The sequence below is a fragment of the Rhinoderma darwinii genome, chromosome 4 (genome assembly GCF_050947455.1).
Source record: "Rhinoderma darwinii isolate aRhiDar2 chromosome 4, aRhiDar2.hap1, whole genome shotgun sequence".
Classification (NCBI taxonomy): Eukaryota; Metazoa; Chordata; class Amphibia; order Anura; family Rhinodermatidae; genus Rhinoderma; species Rhinoderma darwinii.
The window spans coordinates 264,538,458-264,553,059 of NC_134690.1; the positions used below are offsets into that span (position 1 = coordinate 264,538,458).

At 44.8% G+C, this 14,602-nt stretch overlaps 2 protein-coding genes across 5 annotated transcripts in view; one reads left to right on the top strand and one right to left on the bottom strand.

The window, feature by feature from the left end:
* Positions 1–9,415, top strand: part of LOC142759822 (protein-L-isoaspartate(D-aspartate) O-methyltransferase) — a 48,024-nt gene extending 38,609 nt beyond the window's left edge. The window contains exons 7-8 of one of the 3 annotated variants that reach the window (XM_075862436.1): positions 2,035–2,260; positions 8,606–9,415. In XM_075862436.1, the coding sequence (XP_075718551.1) occupies positions 2,035–2,214 (180 nt within the window). In that variant the 3' untranslated portion in view covers positions 2,215–2,260; positions 8,606–9,415. The remainder of the gene's footprint in view (positions 1–2,034; positions 2,261–8,605) is intronic. The other 2 variants (XM_075862434.1, XM_075862435.1) reach the window with 2 other exon arrangements.
* A 2,064-nt stretch (positions 9,416–11,479) lies between these two features.
* The window catches only part of LRP11 (LDL receptor related protein 11), an 83,795-nt gene continuing 80,672 nt past the window's right edge, over positions 11,480–14,602 (bottom strand). For both annotated transcript variants that reach the window (XM_075862439.1, XM_075862437.1), the window contains one exon: positions 11,480–11,717. In XM_075862439.1, the coding sequence (XP_075718554.1) occupies positions 11,563–11,717 (155 nt within the window). In that variant the 3' untranslated portion in view covers positions 11,480–11,562. The remainder of the gene's footprint in view (positions 11,718–14,602) is intronic.

Sequence of the window (14,602 nt, forward strand, 5' to 3'; positions counted from 1 at the left end):
TTGAATTGTACTATATGTTACAGCTCTGACAAATGTTTTGCTTTTAACTGGAGAAATTAGAAATTCGCATTTGTATGGGCTTTCTGTCAAAGTATATTGTACATTTATGAGAAACATTACATAGCTGTATAAATAAAGAGTAACCGTAATCCTCGTACATCTTCTGTAAAGCGAACCATATCAAGTAGATACAAATAATCACATTTCTCCTTTTCCAGCAACAGGAGGTTGAAATATAATTTGTGATACCCAATAGATCTCATTTATATTAATCTGTGTATGGCTTTGGTGGCCAACAACTGAGTGTTAATTTCTCCTGTGAAACGGAAAGTTTGTAATGCTACAAATAGTATTTCTAAAAATTTCTAATTATATGGTACAAACCAGAATAGTAAATAACGTAATTTACTGCATATAATGTAATGAAAAAATATAGATAATTAGGGAATTGTATCTGCAGCTCTGAAACATAGGAGAGATGAAAGTATTCTTCAAGGAGCATTCGGCCAACACAAATAGAAGCTGTTCAATTGAAACAGTCAAGATGTCCTAGTTCCATGAAACTTTGGGCTCATGCATACGACATCTGAGTTGTACAGAGCCGTAATACCGCACCCTTAGAAATGAGTCGGTCCCTACTATACCGTTATACAAATCTGACAAAAATAAAAATTATGGACTGCTCTATTGGATGCCTTCTTACAGAGGCATTCTCCCTCAAAAGCATTGCTTCTAGTGGGAGAATAGCACTGTAATACGTTGCCATACGAAGGCAGCATACAGCGGGGGTAATCTATCAACTTTTCCATGGCAGAAAAATTGGAAATTTTTGTTTTTTTACACTGCCCTGCAACTTTTGTGAAGTGTTTTGAGGCCACAGCAGCCTGACGAATTTTATAGAATTTACGCCAGAAAACTAGGCACGTGTTGGGCCCTTACCTTGGGGAGGCCTCGGGATGTTTTATTCGACGAAGCACTGATTCCTTCGCCTCTTAATAAATGTTTCTCGCTTGACTCTAATTTTTCTTTCTGTAAAGACTGGCATATGAAACGCTAGTCTTAATAAATTGCCTCCTCCGTTTTTGGGTCTGTACTACAGAGCCACAGAGACTGTGTGCCTCCACAGAGGTTTAAAGCACACGGCATGTGGCTTTATACCAATAGACCTCCATTCTGCCACCCAGGTGGCAGCGCTTTGTATTTTTCTTTGGATCAGTAAAGTTGAAAAATTATTCTTCCATTGTGTTTCAACAGTACAATACTCTTCTTCCTAATTTTAATACTCGAGCATCTATAATTAACATCTGAAAAAAATATATGTAAACGTTTGTTTCAGAGACCCAAGTTTTTTTTTTAAATCGTTCCTATGGCTTGTTCGTCTCTGGGCCGAAATAGTGCCTTAAATACTTTTTAGTACAAAAGTTCCACTGCAAGCCCAAGCAGGAGAGATCCTAAGGGTATGTTCACACTGAGTTTTTTTTGCAGTTTTTTCCTGAAGGAATTTTGAAGCAGATTTTGACCTGCCTGCACTCTTTGCAGCCTTTTCCGTGCGCAGCCATTGAGTGCCGCGGGCAAAAGACCCGACGAAAACCGCTTAATCTGCCTCCCATCGATGCCAATGGGAGGTCATAGACGGAAACGCCTGAAGAGCATGACTCTTTTTCTCGCAAGCGTTTTTTCAGATCGTGGGAAAAAAAATGCCTCCGCCTCCGTTTGAAATCAATGGGAGTTTGGTGCGGTTTCCGCTTCAAAAAATGTTTGAACTAGGCCTAATTGGTCAACAGCACAGCTGCAGGGAGTGCTTATTCCCCACAGCTGCCCTTAGACTCCATTAGTAAACTATAGATCTCTTTAGTAAAATAGCCTTCAGAGAAACGGTGAGCTTATCGAAGTATCTCTAGTCATTATGCATTTTACTAATAATTTACCCCGGTAGCTCCACTTCTGACATAAAATATGCGGCATGTTCCCTTCTTTATACTATTTTACAATATTTTATCTTATTTTATTTAAATGTGAGTTTTGCTTTTCCAGCTTATAGATCAGCTTAAACCTGGCGGAAGACTAATCCTACCTGTCGGTCCTGCTGGAGGAAACCAAATGTTGGAGCAATACGATAAATTAGAAGACGGAAGTGCCAAAATGAAACCTCTGATGGGGGTGATCTATGTGCCTTTAACAGACAAAGAAAAGCAATGGTCAAGGTGGAAGTGATTTTCTGCCCCACTCTTTCTCCTTCCAATTACACACAAGGTGAAAGGTCTGGGTATTAGCAGATAACTGGAATGACTGCATTTGCTGCTGTCACTGCTCTCTGCTACTTCCATTCCATTTAACACGAGCATACTTAGCACAGTATGACAATGGCTTGTTATACGTAATATACAACACATATAAATGATGTGCATGGCTTCTGGGAGACAGAGGTTCCACGTATTTGTCAATCATGAATAGCGCTGCTTTTTGTTAATGCAACATATTTTTTTTTCTAATTCCGCATTTGATCTTACAGCCACAGCTATAATTCAGCGTTAAATGGCATTGCCCATTGCTTTGTACGTTGGTGTGTGTAAGGGTATGTTTACACGGGTCGGACTCGCTGCAGAAAACACTGCAGCAAACCCAGATTCCGCAGGGAATTTCGACCGAAAGTCTGCAACAAATTGTGTGATTTGGTGAAGATTTTCGTTAGGAACTGCCATTGTGGAGATAAAGAGGAGAGCAAAGGAGATTAAAAAAAGACTAAACTCTCTTCTACTGGTGCTGCCTCAGTGGAGAGTGCCTGTTCCCCCGGCTGGTCTTTGTTGAGCTGGGATGACGTCTCTTCCCATGTGTTGCTGCAGCCTGTGATTGGCTGCAGCAGTCACTTGGGACAAAATGTCATCCCAGGATGCCAGCTCAACACAGACCAGCCCAGGGTGCACGCCACTGGTGGTGCCAAGGGTGGGGAGTATGGTAGTTTTTGTTGTGTTTTTTTCAATTTATTTTAAAGGAGTAAATGGGTTTTGTTTTATGCTCCAGGTGTGATTTTTGCTGAGAAAATCCCCCAAAAATGTTTTCAACCTTTGCCATGTGTAGCAGATCTTCACTTCCTCATGGAGTTAATGGAGAAAATGTGCAGAACCATTAAAGAAAAATCTACATTGCAGGTCAATTTCCACAGCATGTGGATGGGATTTGTCAATCACTTTGCTGCTACTGAAATACGCTGCAGATTTTCAGCCCTGGAATCCAGATGGAAAATCTGCAGCAATTCCGATACATATAAACATAACCTAATGTTTAATAAGATATTATTTAAAAAAGAAATTGACTTTCAATTTAAAATACTTGAGCCAAACGATCCAATGAAACCATTCTTCATAAAGGGAGGCTTTACAAAATGATAGACTGACGAAAGATCACAGTCGGTGACTCCGCGTACAGCTTTCCAGTGACTTTCATGAAAAGAAACGCCCCACTGACTGGTGATTTACATATCGGGCGCCAAATATAACGGCACCGATATCTAAAAAATGGAGGAGGCTAGACAGGTAGTTTAAAGCGCCCCAGGGTCTGTGCAGCAACACCTATAACATGGTGCACTCAGCTGCACAGCTAAGGGCTAGTGAAAGGTTCTCTTTAAGGGTACGAACAACTAATCTCGTCCCCACACTGCGTAAAAATGCCGCCATAAAAACCACGAAGAAACTGACCTGCAGTGCAATTACTTGAACCGCAGCATGTCAATGCTGCGGACACGCAGCTCTTCTGTTGCGGGTTTACCCATTGAATTCAATGGGGTGCTTAAACCCGCAACAAAGCAGTGTGTTGTGATATTTACAGGGGAATCATGGCGATGCCGCCACAAAAATCGCAAGAAAGAAAATAGTTATACTTACCCAGAGTTCCCTGCTTCCCCAGTCCGGCCTCCTTGGATGACGTTGCAGGCCATGTGACTGCTGCAGCGTCATCCCAGGAGGCCGGACTGCGTGCCTAGAAGGGGAAGGGGGTAAGTATGAACTTTCCTTCCTGCGCAACTTCGCAGCACAAAAATCCTCTCTCCTTTCGCTACCAGGAAAATGTTCACGCTTCACACATACAAATAACTAAATTATAAAATTAAAAAAATGATACCCCCCATATATACTGAACATAGACACCGGGCACATTTTGAGAATGCCACCAGCACTTTCATGAACGCCATCATGAAGGCATAAAAATACATGTTTGTAGCTAAAGACTGACCTAAGCTGAGCTGTCTGACAAGAGCTAGAGAGAGGAGAGCATGCATGCACGCACGCGGGGAACCGCTCCAACAACGACGCCACTGAATAGAAGGCAGAAAGAATGGCAATTTTTCTTTTCTGTTCCATAGCGGCTGCTCTCTTCTCCAGCTCTGGTCAGACATTTATGACAAGACTGTGTAATCTCGCGAGATCACACAGCACAAGCCACTCTGACACTGTCCGTAGCTGATTGGACCGGCCCCCCCCCTGCCCTTTCCATGAAAAGAAACGCCACACTGACAGTACAGGGGGTAATTTACATATCGGGCACCAAATATAACGGCACCGATATCTCAAATGGAGGAGGCTAGACAAGTAGTTTAAAGTGCCCCAGGGTCTGTGCAGCAACAGTGCCTATAACATGGTGCACTCAGCTGCACATGTATGGGGTAGTGAAAGGTACTTTTATTCACTGGTGGTCTCCCTATTTTTTATTTTTTTCAAAGTATTTACTTTGTATGGGAGCACGGCCTGAAAATGCGGCGGGCCGTTATTACGGGTGCATGAGGCAGTACCACTAAGGCCCCACCGTATTCATCTATCAGTAAATATGGATCCGTAGGCATCCATAATCCATTTGTATTTACTGAAGGGTGTCTGTAAACACGGTCCGTATTTGATCTGTATGTATGGATCAGTAAAAAAAGAGGGAGGCTGCAAATTATGTCCTCAACATGTTACTTAGCAACGCTTCTGTAAATGCGGATGGTTTCCTTGCCGTAATTATCTTCTAGAATAGGACAGGTTCTATAATTTTTTGCAGCACGGACTCCCATATGTAAAAATACTGAAAGGTGTCTGTGGCCAATAGAAATGAATTGGTCAGGCTTCATGCACACGATGTGCAGGGCCGTGATTTTCGGGTCGGCCGGCTGGCCGTGGAGTCACCCGCGAGCCGCCCGTGAATCGCGGGCCGTGCACATGGCTGTGTGCATTATTTTCTATGAGCCTGGACCGCAAAACACAGCCGTAATAAGACATGTCCGTTCTTTTTGCCGTCCAGCCTCCTGGGGCATGCACGGACTGTGGAAACCACGGTCGTGTGCATGGGGCCCATGCACACGAAATGAATGGGGCCGCAATTCACCCGCAGATTTGCGGGTGAATTGCGGCTGCAAAAATAAGTTTGTGTGCATGGGGCCTCAGTAATTACTGATATAAAATACGGCCGTGTGCATGGAGCCTTAGGCCCCATGCACACAAACGTATTTTTGCGGCCGCAATTCATTTCAATGGGCCCATGCACACGACCGTGGTTTTCACGGTCCGTGCATGGCCCTGGAGCCTGGACCGCAAAAAGAACGGACACGTCTTATTATGGCCGTATCTTGCAGTCCAGGCTTATAGAAATAAATGCACGAGGCCATGTGCACGGCCCGCGATTTGCGGGTGACATTCCGCGACCGTGCACACCACTGCGGTCGTGTGCACAAGGCCTAAGAGACGTCTGTGTCTCAAATGGCTGACCTTGAAGAGACTTTAGTTACTGCACCAGAGGATCGAGAGTGCTAGGAAGATTCCAGTTTTGGAGGTACACTTAGGCCTCATTCACACGACAGGGTCCGAGTGTCGGCCGGGAAAATCTGCCATTTTTGGCCGATTTTCCCCGGCCGGTTTGCATCCGTTCCGTGTTGCCGTTTTTACTGGCCGATTTGCATCCGTTTTTTTCCCTGACCGTTTTTTAATCGGATGAATTTTTGGCACTTTACTTTTTCTTTTTTTTTTCCCTCAAAGGTCAAAAAATACCTTTTTGGAACTTTTTATGTTTTTTTTCTTTAAGGCCTCATGCACACGACCGTAAAAACTCCCGTTATTACGGGTCGTAATCACGACCCGTAATAACGGGCTCATAGACTTCTATTGGCGACGGGTGCCTTCCCGTTTTCTCACGGGAAGGTGCCCGTGCCGTTGAAAAAGATAGAACATGTCCTATTTCAGGCCGTAATAACGGCACGGGCAGCCCATAGAAGTCTATGGAGCTCTCGTAATAACGGGTGGCTACATGTGTGCACCCGTCATTACGGCAGCGTTGCTAAGCGACGTCAGTAAATAGTCACTGTCCAGGGAGCTGAAAGAGTTAACTGATCGGCAGTAACTCTTTCAGCACCCTGGACAGTGACTACCGATCAGTATAAACCTGTAAAAAATAAGACGTTCATACTTACCGACAACTTCCTGCTTCCTCCAGTCCGGTCTCCCGCCCGTTGCCTTGGTGACGCGTCCCTCTCGACATCCGGCCCGACGTTCTGGATGACGTTTCAGGCCATGTGACCGCTGCAGCCAATCACAGGTCAATCACAGGCTGCAGCGGTCACATGGACTGCCGCGTCATCCAGGGATGTCGGGCTGGATGTGAAGAGAGGGACGAGTCACCAAGACAAAGGCCGGGTAAGTATGAATTTCTTTAACTTTTATTACAAAAAAGGTTGTCCCTTCTCTCTATCCTGCACTGATAGAGAGAAGGGGCTGCCGATTAGTGCAGTGCTATTTTGCCGCCAAAAACGTGCTCGTAAATACGGGTGGAATACGTGTGACACCGGACCCATATTTACGGGCACGGGTTCGTAAATACTGGTGCAAAACGGGTGGAATACGTGTAACACCGGACCCGTATTTACGGGTGGGAAAAAATACGGTCGTGTGCATGAGGCCTTACACTATGTTTTTCCACTGTAACTGGAGCTGCACAGCAGCCCCAGTTACAGGGGAAATCAGCCCTCTCATAGTGACGATTGTCACTAACTGGGCTGTGCTGGGTCTAGTAAGACCCAGCAGCAGTCTACCACTAACGGCACCCGGCGATCATGTGACCAGTCGCATGATCACCGGGAGGAATAGAGACAGCGCCGCTGCTGCTGTCTCTATTCATATACACAGCGTTCATTGAGCACTGTGTACATGTCATCCGAGAAGACAGAAGCAGCGAAAGCTGCTTCCATCCTCTCCTCAGGGACCCCGGCAGTCACTGACAGCCGGAGACCTGACATTCAGCTGCCCGATCGCGCGGGCAGCAAGTTAAAACCCGAGCCGTAAAAAGTCTATGGCTCGGGTTTTAAGGGCCCTGACCGCTGGCCGTAAAAACACAGCCAGCGGTCGGGAACCGTAACAAGCAGGGGAAGGGAGCCAGCGCAGCGCTCCCTTCCACCTGCTGTACACCCCGGCCCTGCCACACAGTATCTCCAGCGTAGCCATTCGTCCGAATGGCATCAACTCCTCCTCACATGCACTCTGCGCTGTGAGGAGGAGAGAGTGCGCGAGCGATGGTAGACCCGGCCATCACTCAGGACACATTCCGGTGATGGCCGTGTATTACCCGGCCCCATAGACTTCTATGGGAGCTGGGCGGCCGGGTACCCGGCCGAAAATAGGGCATGTCCCATTTTTTGACGGCCGGTTTTCCCGGCCCATCAAAAAATCGGTCGTGTGAATAGCCCCATTAGGGGTCTATTATTCCTAATGCAGCCGGGTGCCGGCCGATTTATGAACGGCCGGCACCCGGCCGGGAAACCCTGTCGTGTGAATCCCGCCTTAAGGTATAGCATACATACGAGAAACTGCAATATCTTGTACACATTTTTCATTTTTAGCTTTGATCTCATAAAGACAATGGGCAGTTAGATCCAGTTACTGAAAATGTCGTAGGCCCCTTGCACACAACCAGATTTTCATCAGTATATACAGAACCATAGTCATCCGCAACTTATCCGCATTTACGGAACGGTATCCGCAAACACAGTCCGTAATGCATCCGTATATACCGATCCGCGTAAAGAAAACCACAAATGATGTGCAAAATCTGCAAAACTGGTGTTGCCTAGCAACGCTTCCGTAACTATGGACGGCTACGGGCGCACATCCGTAGCCGTCTGTAATTACGGTAGTGCCCATAGACTTCTAGAAGGAGTCCGTGCCGTAATTACAGAAAATAGGACATGTTCTATATTTTACGGATCATTTCTACGGAACGGACACTCATCCGTAAAAATACAGAAAGTTGTCCGTAGCCCATAGAAACGAATGGGTCCGTAACTACGGATGAAAATTACGGTTGTATAAATGAAGCATTAAAGCTGTGGCCCCAAATGCTGCAATTAAGAAAACAAGTCACTTGAGACAAGCCGCCGCTTTACCTTCCAGTCCGCTAAGCTGCACATTGATATTTTTCTGCTGCATCACTTTTTATGCTGTCGTTTAATAACAAATGACTTGAAAGCTATTACTTCACTTGTTGCTTTGCTTCTATTTAGTTTTAAGTGTCTTTTTTTTCTTTTTTTTCTTTTACATCTGCAGGTCTCCCAGTAACAAAGCTTTGTAATTCCTTTTTTTTCTTTCTGCAGGGATGAATTGTAACGGCTCCATCACTCCGATCCAGACATAGTATTATGGCATGGTGCTCTCCTGCACCTCCAAAAGCTTTTTCTTCAGACTCATCAGCAGTGCAGCTTCTTTTGGCTTTTTTTTTTTTTTTCTTTTTTTTTTTTATACCTGCTGAGTTGGCATGGAAGTGTGTTTTTTTTTTTTTTTTTTTTTTTTTTTTAAATCAAATGTTAACTGTAGATCCCATTTGAAAACTTCTTCTCATTTAAAATCGTTACTTTTTTTAAGCCAGTGTGTTTGACTGATGCAGTGCAAATACTCACCATCGCAAACTATTTAAAAAAAAAAAATGCACAAATATTGTTTCGATTACTTGATACATTTAAAGTAGAATGTCAGCATCACTGTAAAATGCTCAGACCTTCACCAAATGGCACTACAATGCATAACGTCAAGTCGCCGCTAAATGCTGCTAAACATATAGAACTGAGCTTCCCTCCGCTTTTTGACGTTGTCGTAGAATAGCGTGTGGATGCAGTCAGCAGCTTTATCTGAACACCAGGAAGTATATGTACTTTATTGTCTCATGGCTCTGGACTCCACAGTGCATCAGAGTGAGGTGTAGACTACTTGAATGATGCTGCTCAGACCCAACGTGTATAAAATAGTTTCCATTGCTTTTTGAGAAAGGTGACAATTGGCAGCCTCTGCTACATCCAAGCTTTTCCAGTTTATAGTTCACTGCTGTGTACCAACACGTGCTGTGTAAGCCATGTTCTCGAACAGTTCACGCAGTTAAGCTTTGCCAAATAAAGTACAAAACCCAACAACACGTCTTTGTCTTTTATGTAACATGATTGAGAGGTTCGCTGCATGAAAATAGGGGGTAAGTTATTGTTCTACTTGTTGGCTCAGAAGTATTAACCTACACGTTTAGCGTTGTACATTAGATGCTGATGTCTGTGGAACAGATGCCAAGACTTAGAAAACTGCTGGATTCTGGAATAATGCGTTGAAGTGTCACAATCGTAGAACCCTTCTTTTAGATAATGCCTTACTCTGCATTATCGCAGGTAGAATCGGACTTGTGCATAACACTTAAAGAGGCTCTGTCACCAGATTTTGCAACCCTTATCTGCTATTGCAGCAGATAGGCGCTGCAATGTAGATTACAGTAACGTTTTTATTTTTAAAAAACGAGCATTTTTGGCCAAGTTATGACCATTTTTGTAGTTATGCAAATGAGGCTTGCAAAAGTCCAAGTGGGTGTGTTTAAAAGTAAAAGTCCAAGTGGGCGTGTATTATGTGCGTACATCGGGGCGTTTTTAATACTTTCACTAGCTGGGCGTTCTGATGAGAAGTATCATCCACTTCTCTTCAGAACGCCCAGCTTCTGGCAGATCACGCTGTGACGTCACTCACAGGTCCTGCATCGTGTCGGACGAGCGAGGACACATCGGCACCAGAGGCTACAGTTGATTCTGCAGCAGCATCAGCGTTTGCAGGTAAGTAGCTACATCGACTTACCTGCTAACGCCGATGCTGCTGCAGAATCAACTGAAGCCTCTGGTGCCGGTGTCCTCGCTCGTCTGACACGATGCAGGACCTGTGAGTGACGTCACAGCGTGATCTCTCGAGAACACGGCTGTGTCTGCACTGCCAGAAGCTGGGCGTTCTGAAGAGAAGTGGATGATACTTCTCATCAGAACGCCCAGCTAGGGAAAGTATTAAAAACGCCCCGATGTACGCACATAATACACGCCCACTTGGACTTTTACTTTTAAACACACCCACTTGGACTTTTGCACGCCTCATTTGCATAACTACAAAAATGGTCATAACTTGGCCAAAAATGCTCGTTTTTTTAAAATAATAACGTTACTGTAATCTACATTGCAGCGCCTATCTGCTGCAATAGCAGATAGGGGTTGCAAAATCTGGTGACAGAGCCTCTTTAAGTATTGAGGTTGGCTGGAAGTACTGTAAATGCTAAATACAACAAAGCAATCCTTCCATCAAGACCAAACGGCAGGACACCATCTACTGGCTGCAATAAACAGTCCTGTAGAGCTGCTCTGAGTGCATCCAGTTTTGCGCACCCAATACTGTGTCCTCCAGTTGTAGCAGAAAGGTGGCCGCACATGAGCAGTAATTCTCCATTATAGCCTATGGGAGTGTGCTCAGCTGTTTCCAGATCTCCAGCTCGCTCTAATGGGGAATGACTTTGCATGTGATGCAACCTCTCGACTGCAAACAATGGACATGACGCTCTTGCTATCTTGCAGATCCAATTGATTTACATGTGTATAGTGAGCTAATCGCTTTAGTAGTTGGGATGCCCACACAAAAAAAAACAGACGAGCTATTTTGTCCGTAAACCCAACGGAACCATTTAAAGTCAATGGGATCCGCCGGGCGCCATTGGTTTCCATCATGCGATGGTTCCTGCACTAGTTCTATTCCTTTGGAGCAGAATAATGGAAATTGTAGCACGGATCTGAATAAAGCCTAATACATGGGCAGCCGGGTCCTAAACAGGCCTTTGAGACATTGTAATGTGGAGTTTCCAGCTAAAACCATACACTTATGTGGGCTCACGCCATCTTCCGCATCCTTTTATCTACATAGCAGTAATCCATAATGATACAGTGAACGTCAATATACTAGACTAGTCAGGCATGTTGGAAGTTGTAGTTTCACCACAGCTGGAGAGGTAACAGACCACTGTACTAGACAATTTTACATGGTCGATCAGCGGTGGTTGGTATGTGATACACTTTTTAGCCTTTATCACGATGACACTTATCGAAACACAGAACAATACTGTAATATTTTCACATTTACTTTCCTTTTTTACACCACATAGACAAACAAAAAAATGAGGACACAGTCCCTTTTAATTATCAAGTATTTTTTTGGATCTCAGATAGATGGACAATAAGTTAAGGTATGCAGGAAAAGAAAAGGGGTACAACTGCTACAGATACATGCCATTAATGAGATAATCGGACTCCTCAGAAGTTAGTGGACGAGCTTTCTTCAGCTTGTGTCTCACCAGATGGAGACGACAAACTACCATCAACAGCAGCAGGGAAGTAATCGCCAAACCTAGGGCCAGTGGTAAAACTGCTCCTGAAACCAATCGCAAATACAGTATGAGAAATCAACAGATATACAGCTACACGCATGTGTGGTCAACGAGTGAAACAAACATTTAATTTGGCCACACATCTTGTACAAGTTTTCCTGCCTTTAATGATAAACCACAAATCACCTGTGAATAGATCCAGTCAATTATTAAAGTTGATGTACTTGTTATGGACTTGCTCATTCACAATTCCAATTTAAAGCTGCATATAAAGTATCACACAGAAATGATATAAGCAGAATTGTCTAAAACCAGCTCCTAACTAGACATTAAATGTAACTTCAACTTTGAAAAACATATCTAGGTCCAAAATTCTTTACTGATTCATTTCCAATATATTTTTATAGGGATACAGAACTTATTGAGCCATGGGGTAAAATTATATAATTCTGGCCATATGCGGATATTACTAGGAGCTTATTGCGGATGGATTCACAGAGTTTGATGGGAGCTGTAAAAATCTGTATGCAGTGAGCCCCCCCTCCTTGTGGTAGACCGAATTTCATCATTTAAGTTAATAGATACACGGGGTATAAGCAGTGGTGGATTATCATAAGCGGTTCGGGCGGTCGCCTGGGGCCCTCGGCTACCAAGTGGCCCATGGCCACCCGAACCGCATATCATTTTAAATAAATCAGCATTGCAGTGCGCTAGCACCGCTAATGGGGAGGAGGGGTGGGATGGAATTGGGCCGCTGCTAATGTGGGGGGCAGGGCGGCACTGTCCGTCCTGCTGCCTCTGAGGGTGGCGGCAATGCAACTGAAACCAGCCGCCGCCACGCCCTCCTGCACTAATTGTACTTGCGTCTATAGAACGCAGGTACAATTACATGCATAATAGCTGAATGGCCGGGTACGTTCCATGCCCGACCACTCAGCGCCTTACAATGACGCTGATTGGCAGGGCAGAATGAGTTGTCCCGCCAATCAGCGGCTTTCAACTTGTTGAAAGGCGCTGATTGGCGAGGCAAATCATTCTGCCCTGTCATCAACGCCGCTAAAAAGAAAAACCGCTTCCGTTGTTGAAGGGTGCTGATTGACAGGGCATGTCATTCTGCCCTGCCAATCAGTGCCTTTCAACAACGTTATTGCGTCGCTCAGCCCCAGCAGACCTGCTCAGATGAGAGCAGGCCTGCATTGACCCAGGACGGCATGGGAATGGGATCACGGTGAGTGTGTAAAGTTTTGTTTTTTTTCCACTTAAAAGTGTGAGTGGCATTATCTACACGAGGGGGAGCTTTATATGGGGCACAGTCTACAGGGGAGGCTTTATGTGGGACACAAACTACAGGGGGACTATATGTAGGGTGCTCTACAGTGGGCTATATGTAGAGCACTATCAACAGGGGGGCTATATTTGGGGCACTCTACAGGTGAATATGGGTGCACAATCTACAGGAAGGTGTGTGTGTGTGTGTGTGTGTGTGTGTGTGTGTGTGTGTGTGTGTGTGTGTGTGTGTGTGTGTGTGTGTGTGTGTGTGTGTGTGACAGTGTATGGTGCTATTATAATCGGGGACAGTGTATGGCGTTATTCTAATTAGAGGTGCAGTGTATGGTACTATTATGCTATTATGTTTAGGGACGTATTGTGTGGCATCATGAGAATGTTATCTTTGTTTATAGATGCAGAAATGTTTGAAAAGTGAGAAGCTGAAGACATCTGAGCGGAAAACTGCATAAATGGACTGTGGCCTGGAGAAGTAATCATAGAGGTCTGGACCGGATGGAGAGGAAAAGAGAAAAAGAACTAGAATCTGAAATGAAGTCACCGCTGAGTCACGTAATATAAATGTTTATTCTGCCTCTAATCAGTACTGTAGTCACTGTATGATCTGCAGCGAGATGATGGGTGGTATGATATTTTTTTGGGGAAACCGCAACTCCCAGCATATCCTTACCATTGTTCGGATCATGCTGGGAGCTGTAGTTTTATCCGTACAAACCTATACTTCAGGGTTTCACTAAATTGAGCTGTATTTGTGCTGGTGTTGCATTTATGTGCTGAGCTTGGTTCTGGTACTGTATATATGTATGGAGCTTTGTTCTGGTACTGTACATATGTAATGAGCTTGGTTCTGGAGCTGTATGTATGTATTGAGCTTGGTTCTGGAGCTGTATGTGTATTGAGCTTGGTTCTGGAGCCATATATGTCAGAGCTTGGTTCTGCAGCTGTAATTATATAGAATATATTTATAATAAAATTGCAGGGCAGATGGAATGGTTTTCAGGAGTAGATTTGTACCCATGAACTGCCACCATGCGGTAATACACGACCTGACAATATTTCCAAACATTCCCCTGTATGTTTTTTTCAGATGCAGCAAAATCTATCAAATCAACTTTTAAAACGGCAGATACTATATGCTAATTACTCATTAAAGGGTCACATCGTGCTGCCTCCAAACCCACCTTTCCATACTTGGTTGATATCCCCCTGGCTGTTATACATCACTACCAGTCTCCTCCAACTTTCTCGGATGCGCCATTGCCTTGTACTACTTGGGCACGCACCGTGCAGCGAGGTGTATTCTGCCCAGCTGCACTGTGCATGCCAGTACAAGGCAACGGCGCATCTGCAAGATTTGGAGGAAGCTGCTAGTGATGTAGGACAGCCATGGGGATGTCAATCAAAATCTGGGGGGCGCCATTTCAATTTTTGCCTCAGGCAGCAGAAAAGCAAGAATCGGCCCTGGGGAAGGGACAGCATTTGCAGGGGCAGGATAGGGCTTGCAGACGTGCGTCACAATAGGCATGCCTGCTAGTGGTAGAAGTTAGAACACGCCTCTTTGATGTATGCACAGCCAGAGAGGAACAGGAATGCTGGGCGGTTGTCTTGCGGTGAGGTTAGTGTAGTACTCGCCTCCTGGCCC